The sequence below is a fragment of the Crotalus tigris genome, unplaced genomic scaffold, assembly GCF_016545835.1.
Source record: "Crotalus tigris isolate CLP2741 ecotype Arizona unplaced genomic scaffold, ASM1654583v1 scf7180000017658.5313226, whole genome shotgun sequence".
Taxonomy (NCBI): domain Eukaryota; kingdom Metazoa; phylum Chordata; class Lepidosauria; order Squamata; family Viperidae; genus Crotalus; species Crotalus tigris.
Window position 1 is genome coordinate 2,432,934 of NW_024096545.1, and position 22,732 is coordinate 2,455,665.

The window sequence follows — 22,732 nt, forward strand, 5'->3', positions numbered from 1 at the left end:
AGGAAATTCATAATGATTTTCTTGAAAAATCATATTCCAGAGAAGGGAAACTCATTTTTCTATTCTCCCAGAATACATCATCTTCTTTTGTCACTTCTATGAAATCTATCAAATATTTCTCAATTAAAAATGATTTTTCAAGAATGTCATTATTTCCTGACTCTTGATATGCTTAGTGGTCCATGAATGAACTGTTGCTTGCATGTTTATTTCCTTATGAGAGAGAATCTTTCCATGGCTATTCTTCCTTCCCCCCCCCCATTTAAAATAATACACATGTTTAATCCATCTGGTAATAAGAATTAAGGTACTATATTATTCATTATTTGGAGGATCTGTCCTCCCCATATACCACATATTTTAATTTAATTATTCCTATTTAGACATCAACCATTATTAAAGGGATGTGTGAATTTAGTAGTTTCTATAAAGAATAAAATGATGACATTTTTAAAACTGAAAAAGCCAGTTTGGTCTAGTGCAGGGGTGTCAAACTGCTGGCCCATGGGCCAGATGTGTCATGGCGAAACCACGCCCACCTCATTGCAGGAAATGGAAAAAAGTCGCAATACATCGCAACATGTCATGTGACGTTGCGAGTTTGACACCCTTGGTCTAGTGGTTCAGGCACCATACTAGAAATCAGGAAACTATGAGTTATAGTTTCAATTTAGGCATGAAAGCCAGTTGGGTGACTTTGAGCAAGTCGTTTTCAACCCAACTCACTCCACAGGGTTGTTATTATGGGGAAAATAGGAGGAGGAAGGAGTATTAGTTATGTTCACTGCCTTGAGTTATTTATAGAGAGGGGGATTTAAGAAAAATCTGGAAAAAATAGGGTTATTCCCAATAAAATCAATATGATCACTCTTTTTGGTTTGGGCAAAAAAATATTTGTACATATCTACTGCAGTGAGATAATTTGTTATTTATTTGCCAATATTCTTTCCAAAGCAACTCTCTGCCGCTGCTTTTCCCCAATTCTGCTTTCTTTCCCCCATAGAACATTAGCAGTTAAAGCAAATTTATCATGTCACTTTTCAAAACAGGGAAAACAAAACTCATCAATTTTATCTGCATATGTAAATTAGAAGCAAAGTGTCATCATTCCTATCTTTAGCGGATTATGTTAAGGAATGCTGAGATTCCAGTGTGAATAATGCGGATTTTGGCTTTAAAAAAATCATGAAGCAAAATATGAAGCCCCCATCAGCTTAGAGAGCTCTTGCTCATTAGAATTTCTTAGATTGCCCATCTTTTTTTCTTATATTGCCCAACTAACAAAATCTGAGATATAAATTACTGCCTTATTTCTATCATCCATTTCTTTTCTGGTCATATTACAAATTCTAAATCTAAGTCTAACATTAAGATCAGTTTAAAAATTGCTGGGATTTTCATGCTCATTCTTGTCATTTGTTTAATAAGGTTATAACTTCTTTTTAGTTATTTCACTGTTTGCATTGTTTTATCTATGTAAGGAAAAAGCTTTTTTGCACTATTCTATCTTTATACTAAAAGCATGATATATCTTATGTTCTTTGCATTGTTTATCACCCCAATTGCTCACCCCAATATCCCTTTCCTAGAGGAAGACATAATGCAGAATGTTACTGTGATTCATCTGTAAAATTTTGCGTTTTGTAGGACCCTGCTTTGCAAAATTCAAAAATGAAAATAAATATGATGGGCAATAGTGACTTCTGTATTAACTCTGTGGAACATTTGGCCCTTCATTTCTTAGTAAAAGAAACATCAGAATTTCTCTTAAGCAAACTCACTGCTCTACTGAGAGAGGTTAAGCCAAAATAGAGAGTAACTATAGCTTGAGCTATAATTTGGGTCCATAGCCCATTATGCATAGATGATTATATTAAGCACTGTTCAATGCATAGTTATTTTGTTTGGTTTTGTATTTATATTTAAAGAAAGGGTCATCTTTTTTCAGTTTTTCTCAGTAGTAGAAAAAATAAAGATAGAAAAGAGCAAAATCTTATTCTTTTAAACTCACGCATCCTATTAGAAAGTTTGCAATGCCCTGTCATTTTTTTTCTGTCAAAACTATTCAACTATACTCTTAACTGCTGTGGTTACTGTTAAGTTTTGTACTTGCCACTGTTTAATTCTATTTTATATCACTTTATTGTGAAATTTGTATTCAAGAGGTAGTGTTACTGGCTACTAAATCTAGTTATGAATTTGCTGATTGTTTGTAAGCATGTCAAGAGAAATCTATTTATTCACCTATATGCATGATCTTAAATTTGTTTTGCTTTCTGTTACTTGTACTGAAAGTTTCCCACTCTTTCTGGCTGATATCTTGCTTTAAAACACTCTCTTGCTTATTGTGCTCTGAAATTATTGGCTGAATTGCTTGACCAAGTATGTGTTCTCAGTATGATCTTCCAAATTCATATACAGTATCATTCACCATCACCATTATCATGGTTTTCCTTGTTAAGCTTAGGAATCCAGCTTTTTCTTCCTTCCCATTTTTCCCTGTGGGTAATACACTATATCACTTCCCGAGCAGCAATTATTATTATTATTATTAATAAAGTCAGAAAAATATTTCTGTTCCTTTAACACTGTAATAATTTTGCCCAAATTGAATTTCTTTTTGAGGTGGGGAGAAGAAAACATGAGCACTGTTCCCTACCTCCTAACATGATACTTTTTCTCCATGGGAAGATACTGTATATTATGCCATTCTGATTCGGGGCAGAATACGAATATTGATTTCTTAGGCTCTACGGCCCTTTTTATCCCTTCATGCAACTTTCTTGTATGATTGAATTAGGAAGAGATTCAATAATAATAATAGTAATAGAATTTATCACAGGCTTATAATTAGAACCATCAAGGGTGCCAGCTTTTGAGCTCTGATTTTGTACCTGCATTTTTCATTGTGATTTTGTACCTGCATTTTTCTAATACATTCTTTGTTGAATGTATCTTAGCTGTATCTTTCTTTGAAGATGTCCATTTGGAGCAGCTAACAAAAGTTTTGGTTTTGGTTCTGGTTGTTTGTCAACTGAAAATAGCTCTACTTAATAGACCAATGCAAAGTCTATTACAAAGATTCTTGAGCACAATTAAAACATCTCTGTTCAAATGGTTAAAAGCACCATACTTTGTATACATGCAGTTTATGAAACAGGCATGCAAAATTGTGTAACCTCTTTCTAACGTTTTCCAAAACCATAATGGTTAAATCAGTGTAACCATGATTCTACCTTCCCAAACATAGAAGTTTCAATTATTGATTGGGGAAAAGAAAGTACTGATGGTGATATGCAATATCGTAAAAACACAAGTTATTTTCAGATCACAGCACCAATAAGCTGTTTGATTGGCAGCAAATTACTTCATCTGCTATTTATGAACATGAATGTGAAATACATTTCCATTTCTCTCTTGAGTTAATATCAAGCAAAATTTGAAATAATAAATATTTATGAGGTCTGTAGGAACATAATCTAGGAATGCTCAGAAATATTCTAATTTAATGACATCTAGAAGTCTAAAGGAAAGCTTAACCTTTCATACACTTGTGAAGAATTCTTTTAGGGAATCATGCATTATCTGCTATATTCTTCTGGACATCTGATTTTGGAAAAGGCCTTGTTGCACAGGCATAAAGCAATGAAACATCTTCAGTCCTGTGAATAAAGTAAAAGATTGAATATTAATTTATATAATGATGCAGCCCCTTAAAGGAATTAGCGCCATTTTTACTACTGTGGCAAAGCTCTACATGAACATAATCATGAACGTAATCATTTATTAACAATAAGTTCCCTACATTGCTTACAGGGAAAATAACGCACATGATATCAATTTAAAATTGAGGTGTGATTCTTGGGGGCACTAAAATGTCATTGGTTTTTATAGAAATTTTACATTTGTGCATAAAAATATGCAGCGCATAGCAAGCATTTCACACCTTCAGATTATAATAGTATAATAATGTTTTGCATAGTATAATAATGTTTTGCATTATCAGTTTTTTACATGAAGATTATTCCTTGTAAGAGCTATTCAAAACAAAAAAATCCCAACTGTTGTTAAACATAGGAGCTTTCTCCCTTTGAAATGGTTTTCTTAGAAGCAAAGTAGAAAACACTGATATGCATGATCATTTTGATAAATACAAAGTAATCCATTTATTTGGCATGCAAAGTACAAAATATTAATTTTGCTAGAAATGCATATTTAGAAAAGAAAAAAATTAGAACCTAAAAATCTATTATAGTTGTTACCTTTTGGCCTAGAATATATTCATGATCTTTCGATTTCCAGATATTTTGATAAGTGATCAATATTGAGTAAAACTTCTAGGAATGCAATCCAGATACGTTTGGATTCATCCATTAATTGAGCCTTCACTGCTCAATTATTACAGTCTCCCACCTATCAGCTTAATACAGATAAGTGCTTAATGCCAATTCTTACAATACTTAGACTGGGGTAATGAGTTTCTTAGCTCCCTGGGGCAATTTGGATTCCTGTATGTGGGGCTTCTGTGCAGCCCCAGTAGAAAGGTGAATCTGAAAGTTCCCCAAAGCCCTATACGGGATACTATGTAATACCAGAGCTTTCGAACACCTTTGGGGTAGAACTTCCTTTTTTTAAGCACTTCCCAGATAAATAGAAAATGATGTGTATTTGCCATTATTTAAATTTTTCTCTGGCAAGTCTATAAAAATTTGAGATTTAGACTATGTTTAATTTGGGTACTTTAGATATTTTCACAATGAAATGTATGTTTTCATCCTGTAATGAGACCAGTATAACACCAGAATTCCTGCCTTTTTACTTTCATATTTAAAATGACACCCTCATTTCCTTAGTAAATGTAGTTTGAATATGTACTAGTTATAAACTTAGAAGGTATCTTTTTATGAGTATAAATCCTTTCCTCTCTTTTTTCTTATATGTGGACACTTTATTATGAAAATATTGTATAAGGTTGTGTACTAGTGTCAATAAAATTGACATTGTGTTAACAAGCTGTGACTTTTCTGTCAGATTTTTAGCATGTTAAGAACAAAAGTAATGCAGGCAAATCTCTCATTGTAGTTTGGGGTTGGAATTTGGTGCTGGAAAAGATAATGGGATATGAATCTTGGTGATTTACTTAAAGATGCATTAATTACACATATTACTGAAAAATAAATTACTCCCAGATCCTGCTCCCGTCAAAATGCCATATTTCCCTAGTATTTCCATGCTCAGGTGCAAATTAGAATTCTAACATTATTTTCAAAAAAGGAAAATTTATTTATGGATGTGAAACATTGCAGAATTTCACTTGAAGTTAGCTTTGGGTCTTAATAACTTCCTAGCTGACAGCATACCCACTTTTCTAAATTAAAATCCTGTGGAAAGTAAGGGAAATAAATAATAATAATAATAAGTTGGAAGAGACCTTGGAGATCATCTAGTCCAACCCCCTGCTCAAGCAGGAAACCCTATACCATTTCAGACAAATGGCTGTCCAGTCTCTTCTTAAAAACTTCCAGTGATGGAGCATTCACCACTTCTGGAGGCAGATTGTTCCACTGGTTAATTGTTCTAACTGTCAGGAAGTTTCTCCTTGGTTCTAGGTTGCTTTTCTCCTTGATTAGTTTCCATCCATTGCTTCTTGTCCTGCCTTCAGGCGCCTTGGAAAATAGCTTGACTCCCTCTTCTTTGTGGCAGCCCCTGAGATATTGGAACACTGCTATCATGTCCCCCCTCGTCCTTCTCTTCACATAAGAAAAGTTATATAAAGAAATGGCTGGTATCATTATAAAAACCTCCATAGATTTTTATGCTGTGCCTTTGCAGAATGTGTAACCCACTTGCCTTCTAAGGAAAGGGAATTGAAACTTATTTCACTGTTTTATTTTACATAGCCATAAATGTATACTGTCAGGCACTTAACATCACTCTGCACATTTGAAACTGTCCTATTACAAGCTTTGAAATAATCCATCTTCTATTGTTGCAATATAGCATTTCTATCCCAAACAATCAAAGGAGCAACTCATCAAGGTATACTGTATTAATTTTCTTGGATGTAGCCAGAGTAGTTTACTTCATCTGTTCTAGATGTGACTTTCTCCTAGGCATTTCTTTAGCACCTTGTGCAGTAAAAATGACAGGCTGCATTAGTAAAAGGGTTTTCAAAAATTACAGTAATTCCTTCTTTAATTGAGATATTAAAAACTGAAGATAGAAGTCTGAAAAAATATATAGCAAAATCCTATTTGGATGTGATTCTGCCCCCTCATGAAACTGTACACACATAGGGAGTCTAGGTTGCTTCTAGGAATTATAAGTAGTGGCTGAAATTAAATATTCCTTTTAATCTAAATATGGACTTCCTTATCTTATGACTTCACCATTCACCCACTTTTCAAGGAATGGATCAAGTTATAAGGGAAATGTATGGAGAAGATGGAAAGTTAGCTGCGCCTCCTTGCTATGCATGTAATGACTAGGATGGGGTGGGATGAATAAATCACAGTCGTTGTTTCTCTGGATGATATAAATTAGATAGTAATTATTAACTGATGGTAAACAGTAATTATATTAGTAGAGAAATTTGACTTTTTTACTTATAAATGATTTTTACTCAACTTCAGTTCCAGGTAAGTAAGCATAAACAGTGCAAGAGTCTTCATTTTCCTTTTTCAAAAGAAAGGATGTAGTGTAAATTGCCTAGTTGTGGTTTTGAGTAAGCAACTATTTCCATTGTATTTGGTTACATAAATATGGTTTTGTCTCATTTTAATTAGTTCACAAACAGTGATGTGAAAAATTTGGATTAATCTTGGATTGGACATTGAACAAATCAATTGTTTTATTTAGGCATAACATAAAACTAGTTTGTTCAAAACTATAATTAGAGACATTATTTTTTTCCTGCTATGCATGAAGGAACACAATAGGAGAAGTGTTTGAGGACAGGTGTAGCAACTTCACTGTTTACAGCAACCTGTTTGTTATGTGAGATCTAAGAAAGGCTTATACATCTTTCACAACTATTCATGATGTCTAGAGCTGGTTACATTCAATTCAATAGAGACTAAGAAAGCAGCGAATAATAAAAAATTTTCATTGCTACAAGCAATGTGAAACTTATTCCAACCAGTTATCTGTATCCAGAACAGTTTTTGTTACTACTTAGAGAACTCTGCCAAAAAGATTGTAATCATTTAAATACCAATAGTTCCTCTGAACCTTATGATGCCCTATTACTTAAATGGGTTGAAGGGATTTAATCTTCATATCTACTAAATTAAAGTTTTCTGAATGTATTGTATTGTTCCTTCGGCAGGCTCTCTTGCTGGCAGCCCTCACCTTTCAGAACTGTCAATCAATTCTCAAGGTGGATCAGCCATAGCAAATGCAACTTTGTCTCCTAATTTGAGTCCTGATAATAGGCAAGCTTCTCCATTGATCAGTCCCTTGCTGAATGATCAAACTGGAGTCCGCACGGAAGATGAAGAGGAGGTCAGGAGAAAGGTACTGATGTTGGCTCTACCTATTAGGTATGCAAAGAACATTTAGCATTTTTTCTTTGCTTTCAAGAAATGAGTTCTTTGCTTTCAATAGATGAGTTTTAAAAACGTCCATGCTATCTCTCACCATCTTAAGCTACATAAGCAATAGGGCTTAGAAGTGATGGCAGAGTTGCCTCTATTTATATGCATATATACCACTTCTGACTCTAGAACTGTTTTGTAAGTTTTATATTTTTGGAATATAGCTATTCCTGTTTGCTGATCTTGGGAATTTTTCCTTAATTCTCTGTAATTTTGCAGCATCCAACTCTTTTAATTTCAGAGGTTTCCAACTGACAAAGCATACTTCATTGCTAAAGAAGTTGCCACTACAGAACGGACTTACCTGAAAGATCTTGAAGTCATCACATCGGTATGTTTCTTTTTTTCCCCCTTAAATTAAAACTTATGCAGCCCATTTTTTCCTAAATATTTTTCTTCCTGTCTTTTACTACATCTCCCATTATCTCAGTCAGCATAATCTCTTTTTTTAATATATATTTTTTATTTTTACAATAACAATCTTTACTGCTAAGTAAATAGCGTGTTGTCTGGATTCATATATTTAAAAAACAATAATTCATTTCTATAATTCCATAATCAATCTATTAATTAATGATATATTTCCTTGATCTTCTCTTCTTCCAGTAGTATTCTCCTTTTGTCAACATTAAACAAATATAGTTCTTAATACTTTCGATACGTACAAGGTTGAATAAACATTTTTCTTGTGTTTGTACAAATAACAGTAACATCAGTATATAACATCTTTTCTAATCAGCTCAAAGTTAATTACCTTTAAATATCCAAACTTTTCATTCACATACACCATCCCAATATTTTTACATTCATATATTATAAAAAATACTATACTACTTGTATATTTTATCCCCCTTGCTGTAGAGCCCCTTTATATCCATAATTTATCTATTCTCTTAACCATATTCAAACAAGTGTTTAATCATATAGTACTCCATCTGGTAGGTCAAATCAAATCTCTTGAATCTAACTCTAATGTTCATAGTGTTTAGCTTGCCAGGGGATTCTTCCTGTATTTTTGTGAATGTTGTTGGGAATAGGAAAGACCTGTTAAATAGGATGTACGTTTTTTGTCTCCCAAACTCTAATGATTCTCCTGGCTGCTCTATAATCCAATTTGTTAAATCTTCTTTCCTATCTTCAAGTTTATTTTGAAGTCCTGAAAAATAAAATATCTTTTCCATTTCTATTGTTATGGCAAAGGCTTGCATGTTTTCTTTTGTTTGCATTAAGCTGTAGTTCTCTTCATTTGTAGCTTCCCTCTTTGGGTCGCTGTCCTCTAGTTTGTGTTCTGTTATCTGGTTTGTTTGTTCATTCTTTGTCATCAATTTCTGAGGGTTTTTAAATTGTAAGTTTAGGTTAAAGATGTGCTCATTTATGTCATCAAAGTTGTTTTTAATCTCATCATGATTTGAAACCATTGTCATTTGAATCTATCACAGCATTGCATACATTTCCTCCTGGAAAATATTTGCCTTGTCTTGGAGTATTGCTCCTGCAGATCTCTGATGTTCCAGGCTGGGGCCTTCAGAAGGAGATATTAGGTGTGGTTTCCTGCACATTTAGATAGGTATGCAACATCCATTTTATCTCCCCCCCTCCAGATAGTCTTTCACTGGTACCATAGTCTCTGTGATTAGCCTTGTCAAACCAGCCAATCTTAAAGTCCAAACAACCAAATCTTATATAGTTTTTATCTATATATATGGTTTTTATAATCCAATGCATTTCCAATTGTCAAAGCACCACTAAAAGCAGTATTTTATAACAGTTCTTCTATTCAGGGATCTTACAATTATCAGCCAGCCAAAATTGCAGTCCAGAATGTTTAACCACCAAAGCACCTAAGAGCTTTCCAGTAAGTTCCCCCGTAGAAGATTAGCCAAAAGTCAGGGTTTTTCTTTCTTTGCAAACAATTCTTGAGCTTAGAAATCACAGCTCAGTAAGTATTTATAATCCCAGAAATTTAGCAGCTTTTAAAACAAATATAGTTCTCACTCTGTAGTAGGTGGCCCAGTGTATTTTCTTTCCTCTGTTCCCAGCTGTTCTCTATTTGGCTAGAAGTCACTGAGGTTCAAAGAACAAGTTGTTCTTTATTTCTGGGCATCTTATCAATTTCTGAGTCAATGCAGCTGTTATTCTATGCTATAATCCTCCACTAGATGTCAGTAGTTATTCATTTTCCAACTTTTAAAACTTTGGTTTTTTTTGTAATTTCATCAATACTCTTTCAGATGTGAAATCTTAACAGTTTTCATAATTTTCAGATTTATCCAACCTGTAGTATTATTAACTTCATTTCAATATATTTCTGTCCCCCATAAAAATTAAATCGCCACTTCTATCTATGGACAGGTGGGGGTGCGGTCCTCTCCCTTCTCACTTTTGGAGGATTTTTTGCTTCTTGGGGATCTTTTTCAAGAAATTGGTTACAAAACAAGAGAGAAGATCAATATTCTCACCCAGTTCCAAGCATGCTGTTCACAGTTGTTCTGGTTAGTGCTTTTGGACTTTGGCTGCCGGTAGCTTGGTCTAGTCACTGAGGTGTAGCTAACTTTTCTCCTGTCGGTTTGGAGGGCTTCCGCCGGATCAAATGGATCGACTGCTCATCAGGGGGGCCTTCCTTCGCTGCCTCTCTGGGGTGACTTTAGACCCATTTAGGGTCCCCTAGCAGGGCAAAACCAGCTGTGGGGTGCGGAGCCCAGCAATCCCTTGGCCATATTGCTACGACACAAGACCGGAAGTCCCCAGTCAGCATAATCTTTATCACAGACATATTCAATCACAAAATGTTTCTGATTGGTTGGAATTTCATCTAAGTAGCAGAGGATAAACATTTAAGTGTGTGTGTGTGTGTGTGTGTGTTTTTAAAAAGCACAATGGATCATTTAATTTCTGATAGTTTTTTTCCTTTTATTTGGAAGAAAATCAAAGGATGCCTGCTTAATAAGCAGAAAAATTGTTTAAGTAACAGTATCCTAATCTGTGTGTTCCCAGAGTTTAGCTTTCTACAATGGAATTCAACAGAGGCTGTACAGATAATAACTTAATTTGGGATTCTATAGCTTTGTCAGTTCTGTCTACTCTACAACATCTTGCTAAATGGAGTAAAAACACCAAATTAACTGAAACATTGCTCAGCTGCTCTTTTCCAGTAGAATCCTAAAGAGAAATATTTTTTCTCAAGTACTATCCCATAGATTGTGAACTTTATAGCTTTCCTGGATATTTGAACTCAAGGCTCTGCATTAGAATATGCTTAGATATACCATGAAGAGCACTGAATGGGAATATTCAAAACAACCTCTTTAGAAATCTTTCCTTTTCCAAATACAACATGGAATTATCCCACTGAATAGTTTTAATATCTAAACAGAACACTACGGATAGTTTCTTCTTGGTGATTCTTCTGCTGATTCTGGATAACTTTGGTATTTTAGAATGACTGCACAACTCAAGAAATTTAATGTTTTTTGCATCAATGTACACAAACCTATCAAATATGGAAGTTGCTGATTAAAAAAATAATGAGATATTAGATATTTTCCACTTATTTTAGGTCAGGAGAACTTTAGCTTGGGGTCTATTAAATGTAGAAGCATGTTTCTTAAATAAAAGAAGCTGTCCCATTGGCAATAAGCTAAAAAAAAACCTAAGTTCAATGTTATAATACTAATTTATTGATAGTTACCACTAAACAAGTAGTGTCTGATTCCCTTATACACACATCCTAACCAGGAATATCTGTGCCAAGAGTTCCTCTGATTACTATGCTTGGTTTTTCTAGTGGTTCCAGAGCACAGTAAGTAAAGATGACTGCATGCCAGAAGCACTGAAGAGTCTCATCTTTTCAAACTTTGAACCTTTGCACAAATTTCACACCAACTTTCTAAAGGAGGTAGAACAGCGAATTGCTTTGTGGTAAGAATTCCAGCAGTTATTGTAATAAAATGACATTTTGGTGCTAAATATTTTACATTCTATTCTACCATGTCCAATCCAGAATGGATATACTGTCAGTTCCAGCTTGATGAAAGTCTTAAAGGCTATGAATTCTGTAGCAGATTCCTGTATGACTAACAGTTGCTCCTAGATATTTACTTTTAACCATTTAAAATAAGACAAATTTCAATGTAAGTAGACACTTGAGCAAAGATATTGTTATTTAGACTATTAAGAAGCTTTTACTTGACATTTGCAATACAGAAGTATAATTTTTTAAAAGTATTTTAGTGTATCTTGAAGTATCTTACTTTCTTTCTCTTTAGTATATACCACAGATTTAATTTCAAATTCTAGAATAATAGTCCAACTTAAAATCTACTTTGATTTCATCCCAACAGATGTGTACATTTCATTCAGTTTTACCCACATCCTTCTTCCTTATTTATTTTTTTATTTAATTTATATGCCCCCCCCCTTGCAATCAAGATAGACTCTGGGAGGGTTTCTTTTCCATTAGAGCTAAATATATGTAATGGGCGTATGCCTCACCTAGAATAAAATGTGCAGTGCTTTTCTGTACTAAACATTTAGTGCTAAAGTTAACAACAGGACTAGAGTATAAACTTCCCCTCATTGTGTTTTGCCAGGGCTTTCTAATATGGGGGTATGTTCATTGCACTGTGAAACAGACCTATTTTGCTACTTCCTTCTCCTAAATATCGGTATGTTAATACTGATTCAGTCAGTGCACCACTAAGAAAACAAGCTATTGAGGTTCCAAGTTCTTTAAAGTAAAGGAAGAGTATAAGAGAATACAGATAATTGAGGTATGGGAGTGAGTCAGTGTAATACAGTGTAATACACCAGATAATGAGGTGTAGTTGTCTGAATAGTACAGGTAATCCTCAACTTATACCCATTTGTTTAGTGAACATTTGAATTTACAATGGCACTGAAAAAAATGATTTATGACCACTTTTCACACATATGACTGTTGCAGCATACTCATGGTCAGGTGATCAAAATTTAGATGCTTGGCAACTGGCTGTTGCGTGTTCTGGGATCATCTTTTGTGACCTTATGACAAGCAAAGTCAATGGGGAAGCCAGATTCACTTTACAACTGTGTTACTAACTTAATTGCAACGATTCACTTAACAATTGTGGCAAGAAAGATCATAAAATGGGGCAAAATTCATTTAATAACTGTCTTAACTTAGCAAAGGATAATTTGAGCTCAATTGTGGTCATAAGTCAAGGACTACCGCTAGAAGAAATATTTTCTTAAAAAATTATTCCACTGAAGTTAGTGGAATATGAGCTGTTAGATTTTAATACAACACTACAATGGCATCACAGTTAGGGCCAAGAGCTTTAATTAAAATGATTAATAAGAACAACAGATTGCACAGTATAGGTACCAGAGCCTTTTTAAATTAGTTTTAGTTTTGTTGATCTATATTCTCAAATTATTTTCTGAGGAATATTTGATTTGATTGCATTGCTAATAAACAAAATTGTTGTTATAGGTTTTCAAATTAGCATCTAAAATGTATTTTGATTGCTTTATTGATTAAAAGCAAGTTAGCAGTAATAAAATCATACTAGTCCAGTGAGACGTTTTATTTGTAATAAATATTTATCAAAAGAGACTTTCTTTTATCAATCAACTAAGCACATTTAGAATTTCATTGCTTTTAATAAGAATCTCTTTATTCTTTCATCTTCATGGATTAGGAGAGGCTGTTTATTTTCATTCCTGAAGCCAATACTTATATAAAGGAACAATAATCTTTCAATCTGAATTACTGTAGATTGCAGAAGAAAAGACTCTGATCTAATTCACTATGCTTTAATCATCCCTTCCAAATAAAGCCAAAAATGGAAGTGAAATAGTAGGATGCTGTTATTTATTATATGATATATTTTAAGCCTATGAACTCACCAGTAGTATGTGCATCTATTATCACTCTTGCAGTTACCTATTACTTGTAGACATATGTTTGACTAGAGATTTTTCTCCAGACTGTTTTAGTCAAGAGAAACTATGATCTTTAGATGTAGTTTTTTATCTTGTTCCAGCCATCCTTCCCTAGGTTTCCTACATGGTCTTTAGCAGTGAGGGAACTCTGATTCCCTGCTTGTTGGCTATAGATTATGATCTGTTGATGGAGGGTAAAGCAGATGGATTTTGTTAGTGACAGAGTGACTGAAAACAAAATTTGGACCACATCTGAGCTTTATGTTATAAGGCAGCAGTAATATCAAGTGAAGAAATAGGATTCTAACTGATTTGAGCAGCTGTTGTACTTTTTAAAGCGTGTTAAGTCTCCTTTTGTTTTGTTTTCCACCAAAAGTCAACAGGAAAGGATGCAGCTCATTATTTCCAAAGCATTTATTTTAACACAACTCAAAGTTAAGCACAGTGCAGTAAACAAAAATTTTTCTCCCACCTGTTATGTGCTCCTGGCTACTTTCCTTCGTGACCAGAGGCAAGCTCACTTGACCAATAACCAGCCAAGACACAGTGAAGGCCTTTTGTTTCGTTTATTGCAATAAGCGGGGAGAGAAGCTATCAAAGCTTGCTTCTCTCCAAAGTTTTAACCCAAAATATCTCCTTCTTTTATTCATCCCTATCACCGGCCACTACAGCCCTCCTCTTTCCCCATTGGCTGAGGTAGTATGAGGTTACACTCTTTCCGTCCGCCTATACACATTTCCTGATAACATACTAAATCATATTCACATAGACATGTAAATGGTTATTTTAAACTTAGTATATATTTATATCTCCATTTTAAACAATAAGTTCTTTTCCTGCTTTTCAATTCAATGTGCCTCTCTTCTTATCTTATTCGGCTTATTTTCCTATTCTCCATTCAACCTTCCTTCCTGGCTAGCCATTTCCTATAAAAAAACTATTTATCTATTTTATGACTTCCCTCTTCCTTTCTCAGACCCAACTATTTTTACCTATATGTTTTATCTTACTTCCTTAATCTCTTCCTGACTCTCACCATCTGTATTTTTCTTATTCAATTAGTTTCCATTGTATTGTAGGTTTAACTGACTGAAGATTTATCATATTGATGCATATTCATCACACCTTAGTAATTAGGAAGACCCTGTTCAGATTACATCTCCTCCTTTCTCTGGATCTTGAAATAAAATGACCTTAAATCATGCAGATGTCTGTTCTGGTTTCATTGCTGCAAGCACCTGAATAATCTAGATTTTAAGCCAGAATTATTTTTGTTAGGTATAATTGTAGGAACGTATGAGGAGGAATGTGTATACTTAATGTTACACATGTTAACTGCAGCAAGAATTTTATTTGCTCAACATTGGAAAGATGAAGAATTACCAGCAGCGGAAGAGATGATTAAGAAAATTTTAGATTGTGCAGAAATGGACAGACTGACACTGAAAATGAAAGAGAAAGACGATTCAGAATATTTTAGAACATGGGATACATTTTATCAATGGCTAGAAAAATGAGGTAGAGAGAAAGGAGTTTAACATGTATTAGTAAGCTAAATATTGAAACTCAGACAATATGTTGCTGATAAAATATTAAGCATTTGTGACTATAAAAAAATTAATAAAATATTAGGGAGGGAGCTAATCTTGCTAAGAACTAATTGAATTTTGCTGCAAGAAGGTGGAACATGATTTGGTTTTTAGTAAATCTCAGATAATTTAGAAATGACTTGATTATTTCAGTAATGGTCAGAATTTTATTTTAATTGTTGTACATTACATAGCTATCTGGAAAGAATACATTGAATTACAAATTCTCAAGTACATTGTGGCAAAGTGAGTAGTTAAAAATAGTAAAGCTGATTTTTTTTAGTATATTTTGTGAAAGATGTGTCCTGTTTGCCAGTTATGAGCCTCAGTCAGAGACCTGATTGAAAATTAATCCTGTGTTTAAGGCATCTATCATAGCAATTAAGTAACTATAAAACAATGGTGTTTGACTGCATATTAGGAAACCTGAGGTTCCTGTGAGTTTATTAGGCGTTCCACATTTAAAGAATCAGTAGAATTAGCTATGCTGCTTCTATGTCTGTTTCTATATCATTTTCAATCTTCTCTATGCAGGGGCATATTAGGTAATTTTTAAGATTTTTGCCAGGTTCCATCATGCAAGTGGGGAATTCATGATAACCATGGACAGGCAATATACAATAATGCTAATGCTAACAAATTTGGACTGCAGGAATCTCTCCAACCATCAAATGGCAGGAAAGACAGGGAGAAAGTGAACTATTTCCTATCCTACTGAGGTCATCCATATTTTGCAGTTCAGGTCTGGTAGCCTTACACTCTAGGTCTAGGACAAGGGTAGGCAACCTTGGCTCTTTTATGACTCATGGACTTCAACTCCCAGAATTCCAGAGCCAGCATGACTCAGCTTGGAAACCTCTCCCTTTCCCCTCAGCATGACTGGCTCAGGAATTCTGGGAGTTGAAGTCCACGAGTCATAAAAGAGCCAAGGTTGCCTACCCCTGGTCTAGGATAACCTTATTTGGGATTATATTCAGAAGCTACTGGAATTACTAGATGAACTAGCATGGAAAGAGTCTGAAAACAAAAGTTTAGAAAAGAATATCTTCAGCAGTCATGTTTTTAGAAAAGTAATAATTATTTCACAACTCTTATGTTATGGAATCCCCTGTGTACAGGGGAATTCAGCTGAGGAGCTTAAAACACTTTCTAAAAACAGAGATAGAATTAGGTCAGAATGGTTTATAGAATTCATAAGTCTTTTTTACACTAAGATCAGCTGCAATTAGAAGATTTAGTGACTTCTCAGAATGTACTAAACATTTAAGAAACCCTTTCAATCATGTATGATATTTCTATTTTTCTTGTTCTGGTTTATAAAAGAATAGTCTCTACAGCAGGGATCCACAACCCCCAGGCTGCGGCCACTACTGGGCTATGGCCTATTTGCAACTGGACCACGTGAGCAGCAGGCCAATGTGCATGCATGTGTGCGCAGCTTGACTTGCATGAGCAGTGGACAGCGCGCATGCACAGATGTGCACAACTTAACTTGTGCAGGTTGAGCTGCGCATGCACACTGCTCTGCCTCTCGTGTAAGTTTTGCTGTGTGCTTGCATGACTGGTTCCCCTGCCTCCCCCCGCCGAGCCACCAAGCCGCAAAGGATGGGAGCCGCTATTCTGCGGAATTGCGTTTTAATCTTTCAGGTTTATAGAATCATAGAATCACGGGGCTGAAAGGGACATTGGAGGTCCTCTAGTCCAAATGCCTTCCCAAGGCAGGAGTCCTTATATCATCCCAGACAAATGATTGTGCAATCTTTTCCTGAAGACCTCCAGCGATAAATGCATACCTGGGAGTAAGAGGGAAATCTGTGCTCTTGGACCCAGTGGAGAAAAATAACATGCTGAAAAGAGCAGCTTTATTTACATTGCAAAGCTGTGCATTGCAATAAAGGTCACTGTTATCTTTAGCCAGCATATCCAATATTTCTGGAGGGTGTAGAGTTGGAAAATACTGCATTAGTATTCATAAAAGAAAAAAAAAAGCCAAGCTACAGCTTAACATACTAGATTTCCTCAAGTGAAATATAAAGTTGTAGTTTAAAGATACCTTTAATTTCTTATTAACTTTTAATTGTAATGTAAATAGCCCAAGATGGGCCTGTAATTGGTATGAATTTTGAATTAATACATTTCACTTGACTAACAATATCATCTATTCCAGAAAAGAATAGATTATATTGGTAATCTTATGCTTTGCTGGGGTTCCTTGAGGCTAGTTATTTTATTTATTAAATTTTTATGCTGCCCATCTCCCCTAAAAGGGCGGCTTATAGATTATAAAAAAACAAATAAAAAAATTAATTAAAATATATTAAAACTATGCAAATTAAAATTTTACAAAAACCAAAATTTAAGAGACAGACAGCATGGGGATGAAGTCTTTTTACCTTCTTCAACCACCTCCAGTGGTGAATACCTCCATCAGGGTTCTAAACCAACCAACAAAGCCAAGTTTTAATACTCTTCTGGAAGGCCAAAAGGGTGGGAGCAGTTCTCTGAGGCTAGAGCAGGGGTAGGCAATCTTGGCTCTTTTATGACTCGTGGACTTCAACTCCCAGAATTCCTGAGCCAGCTATGTCCACGAGTCATAAAAGAGCCAAGGTTGCCTACCCCTGGGCTAGAGTATTCCACAGTGGAAAAGGCTATTCTCCTTGACCCCGCCCACTGGGATTCCTTAGCAGATGGGTTGCCTTGCAGGCCTCTTCCTCTGGCATGGGTAGGATATTCCCCCATTGGGAAGAGATGGCTACTTCGTTAGTAGCCTGAAGAAAGCATTTCTTGGAAGGGACAATGAAACAAGACTTAATCAGATGCTTAAAAATACATGAATTAGAAATAAAAACATTAATTTTATTATTTAAAATAGTCCTTGTAATTATTTGTTTACAGCAGAGGTGGGAAACGATGGCATGGCTGGTTCAGGAATTCTGGGAGTTGAAGTCCACAAGTCATAAAAGAGCTATCGTTCTCCACCTCTGGTTTAACGTAATAAACTTAAGCTGGTTACTTTTCTTTCAGATAATCTCAGGTATTTTTCTTTCAGATAATCTCAGGTAAAAATTGTGCTGCTTCATGTTTTAATACATGCTATTCCTCATCAAGGACTCCATTCATGCATTAAAAAACTGGATCATTCAACATATGAATCCAAATGACCATTCATCCCCACATCCTGGCTGAAGTCCCCACTGCTAATCTGGACTGTGGGCGGGCAGTGGCATATTCAACCTGAGCCAATATTATCTGAGTGACACAAGGGAAACAAGATTTGGCATTTCAGTTTTTAAACATGTGGGCTACTTTTATCATGTTTTTTTTAAAATCATAAAATAACTGTTATTTGTGGATCCCCATTTTCCTCTACTCAGTCTGTTATTTTGGATTTGTAGAGTGATCTCATTTTGGCTGTGACAGGCATGATTTATTTGCCTTTCATCCAATACTTCCTGGGAAATTGGCGCCTGCCTCCCACACTCTTTTGAATGTAGGTTTAGAATTCTTAAATTATTCCTTACTCTCTTTTTATATTCCACCTTTCTACCACGAATAGCTGCTTTTGAGACACGGCTGTCACTGGGTGTGCTAGTTTTGACTGTCTCAGCACTAGAATTGACTGGCTGTAAACTTAATAGAGGTCTCTTTGCTGTTAACTGCAGTTAGAACCTCAAAACTTGACAATACAATTTGTGTTGTCAATAAGCATTCTCTGGCTATAAAATCAGTAACGTTTTCATTTTTAAAGTCATCATCCCCTTGTTGTACAAGCCCTACAGCAGCTGGACAAATGGCTATGATCTCAGGCAGGGAGTTTCATCAGACATGGAAATGGAAAGATCTAAAAATTGGGAGCAACTCCATTTGTAAATCCCATATAAGAAGGTGATGATGTCTTTTAGAGAAGCTCCTCTGGTTACTTACAGCAAATAGCTGTTTGCTTTTTAGATATCAACTACGAGCTGTTTGGTAGGCTTAACTGAAGTTTGAGAAGCAGAATATGAGCACTGGCTTTTTTTCTTTTCCTGTACAAATACAGATCTTTGCTTTGATCTCAAAGTACGTCCAAAACTCTAGCAGAACAAGAATGAAAATAAAATAAAAGCAAAAGAGCAAATTAAAAATTGATTTTAAAAGACACTCTTAACAATAGATACTACCCTGGACACCATCTTTCTGGCTACTTTAAATAGATCAGCTTTAAATAGAGAATTCACATTTGTTTGCATGTGCCCTTTTCTAAATATTTTGAAAAAATTAGTTCTTTAATGTACTTGTCGGATGATTTTCATGAATATGAGCAGGTTTGTTCAGTTTCTTTTATTTATTTATTTATTTATTTATACACATATATACACAAACAAACATTACTAGTTCAATTATTGGTTCAAAAGATAAAATTAGAGAAGTACAGAATTCTCATAAAAATATGAATTAAATTGTGAATTGGAAAAAAACCCCAGCTCATTGCTAAACAGAGTACAAAAATTATACCCAAATGATGGTATGTAGCATGAGATCTGTGGGAAAGATGATTATAAGGGAGAAAATAAACTGACCCATTTCTTTGCAGAAGCCCCTCCCCCACCCTAGTGCATACTTGTATGTTTGTTTTCCAGCATTAGAATTAGCCCAGACTTACTGTCTCTTATTTCAATATTAAATATTTTCATGAAGGAGCCAGCAACTTGGGACTGGCAATAATTGGGACCAACAATTTGGTCATTAAGTGAAACAGTTGTTAAGTATGCCCACCACTGTGGCATATAATTTCCTTCAGTTTTTCTTTGCTTTACAGATCTGCAAAGGTTGTAAGTGTGAGTATTTATTCTAAAGTTATTTTTTTAATCACTGGCGTAACTGAGAATGGTTGCTAAACATGGCAATTGCTAAATGAGAACTGTACTATATGTACTACCTGTACATCACATTGACTTTCTATGATCTCATATTTTATAAAATTTGAGATATTTTATATTTCTCTGAAGATATGCTTAAATCTCCTATTTTTCTTGTTTAATTGCAATCTCAAATGTATGCAGATCAGGCATCAATGCCTTGCTAGCAGCCCACTTGTACTAGAATCAAGCATTATTATCTTCCAGTATGCAGTTGAGTAAATATTGCAACATGTTCCTCCAACTGTTCAGTTTTATTTATCCAAAGATTGACTACTCTCATTGTTGAAACAAGTTAGCCAGCTTACTGATTTCAGTGAAGCAATAGTTCATATTTGCAAAAAAAAAAAAAAAAATAGCAAAGTATTTGTGTCCTGCTACTCTTCCAGTATAATCCCATTAGCATTAAAGATCTACATGACAGTATTTGGGAGATACAGTAGAGTGGAGTTGTGGAGTAGTTTTTCATAGATTCAAAAGATTCCATCTGCTATATGCAATAAACTACCCCTGGTTTATATGTGAATATATACAAAAGTATGTTCACAAGGATATTTTTCTGTGCTTCTGTGTATCAGCAAAGAATATTAAAAATCAGCTCTATTCAAATTTACTGTTCCTCTGTAATTCTTGTTATTTTCTAAGTAGGATTTTTCTCTTTCTTTCTTTCTTTCTTTCTTTCTTTCTTTCTTTCTTTCTTTCTTTCTTTCTTTCTTTCTTTCACAGAAATTAACAAAAAGCCTTGGCAACAGGAAGGAAATCCAAGTTTTGTTTCTCAATTATGGAATCATAAAGATTGGATTTAAATGTGGTCTTTGACATGGAAAAATGTTTTATCTTTAGAAAATCACAGTAAATTATTATTTTACAATATGTATGTTAGTTTGAAAACCTGTCTCTTTTTACATTGTACAATGTATCCCTGGGAGAAAGAATGATAGACTAAAAGAGAAAATATAAGTGAGGGCAATCAGTTTTCAGGGAATCATTGCTTTTCTTTGCAAAGGATATTTCCCAAGTGGTCGAGTTGTTGCTCCTTCAGATGTTTACAAGTGGAAATGAATCCAATCTCATGTTTCATTACAGTGAAGCCTTCACCCAAACGAATGTCTTTCTGTGCAGATGTTTTGGTTGTCTAGACAGACATTTTAATCAGTGAAATGTGCTCTGCTCACCCAGGTTTGCGAATATTCATTACAAGTGCATTTTGGAATAGAATTATAAACTCTACACACGACATGTTTGATTGCTTTGATCTTCTTAAAATGAACATTAATTAATTAATGCATGCTTAAGTCACCATCACTTATTTAATAAAATTTGAAAACGTCTTTGGTAAACTAGCTTAAATGGATGAAATATTTTTCCCTTTTGTATTTTTACAGATGGAAAATAGATTGCAAGTATTAGTGAGGACATTTTACACAAAGATATTTCTTCATGAAGAAAAAGAGCCTCAATTTTTAAAATTCTATATCTTAAGTAATGCAGATATAGAACATCCAGTTGTATAAAAATGAGTAAATCAACAATGAATAGCACATCCTGTCAATCATCTCTTTGAATCCCCAATCACTATACTCTTTTGGACAATTATGACTTTGATGTGTGTGCTTGTATGCTTTTGTTTATGTGTGCAGTTTAAGATAGAAGTTTGTTCCTTTGAATCTTTAGTTGGAAGTGAGATTAATTTTTCTTAGTACACAGCTGGATTCTTAATGAAAATTTGAACTATTTGAGAATATATTTCAAATATTCCAGAAATTTTAATGCCACTGAATTAACTGAAAATAATTTTAGATCAAGTTTTAATTATGTTAAATGCCATTAATTTAGACATCTTGGTTGTAACTTTAATTCTCAAACTCTATTGTAGCCATGCAAATTCAGACAATCATTTACACTACAAAAGTAAAGCAACTGTACCTCCCATGCCCATTTGAGGTAAAGTCTGCTCACTGTGAGGAAAAGTAAAGTATTAGTGGAAGAGGTCATTATTGCCATGGGTAGTTTAAAAGATCATTCTGGTTTTTACCTTGGTTAGATATACCATTATAGAAATATCTAATTAATTTTTTGGGAAATCAATCAAAAGAGGTGAGAAAATCAGGACCTCCGGAATGAGATTCCCTCTGAAGTTTGAACAATCCCCCCCCCCCCCGACTAGTATTTTGAAGGGCCCTGAAGATGTGGCTCTTCACCCAGGCCTTTGGTGGGAATGATTGGTGCCCCTTTTCTTTGTTCTCCTTGTTCCCATCTGGGTTTATGTTCTCTGCCATCTTTGTTTTGTGTTACTTGTATTATTATTTGTTTTTAAATGTTTTAACAGTTGTAAAGCACCCAAAGTGCCTAATATATATATAAGGACCTGAGATAGCAGATGTTGTTGTTTCATGGTGTTAAAGCTATCCTTGCAGGATGAAAGCTGCCTTTTGCAATTGATTCGAACCATCATTAAAACTGTACAAAAAATAATGTTCTTCCTGTATCAACTCAGGAAGCTCAGATTGCCCAACGATTTGCTGATACAATTCTACAGAGGTATTATTGAGTCTTTCATTTGTACCTCTATAACTCTCTGGTTTGGCATAGCAACCAAACAGGACAAGAACAGACTTCAACAGATAGGACTGCAGAAAAAACAATCGCACTCAGCCTGCCTTTCATTGAGGATCTGTGTACTACATGAACTAGAAAGAGGCTGAGAAAATATCTACAGACCCCTCAC

General features: G+C 34.7%; 2 protein-coding genes across 5 annotated transcripts in view; one reads left to right on the forward strand and one right to left on the reverse strand.

The window, feature by feature from the left end:
• FARP1 (FERM, ARH/RhoGEF and pleckstrin domain protein 1) overlaps positions 1-22,732 on the forward strand; it is a 180,583-nt gene that overhangs the window by 133,545 nt on the left and 24,306 nt on the right. For all 4 annotated transcript variants that reach the window (XM_039335738.1, XM_039335736.1, XM_039335739.1 and 1 more), the window contains 3 exons: positions 7,328-7,515; positions 7,837-7,926; positions 11,380-11,513. In XM_039335738.1, coding sequence (XP_039191672.1) covers positions 7,328-7,515; positions 7,837-7,926; positions 11,380-11,513 — 412 coding nt within the window. The remainder of the gene's footprint in view (positions 1-7,327; positions 7,516-7,836; positions 7,927-11,379; positions 11,514-22,732) is intronic.
• The window catches only part of STK24 (serine/threonine kinase 24), a 78,694-nt gene continuing 58,454 nt past the window's right edge, over positions 2,493-22,732 (reverse strand). The window contains exon 12 of the transcript XR_005555830.1: positions 2,493-3,662. The gene's annotated coding sequence lies outside the window, so the exon portion shown is untranslated. The remainder of the gene's footprint in view (positions 3,663-22,732) is intronic.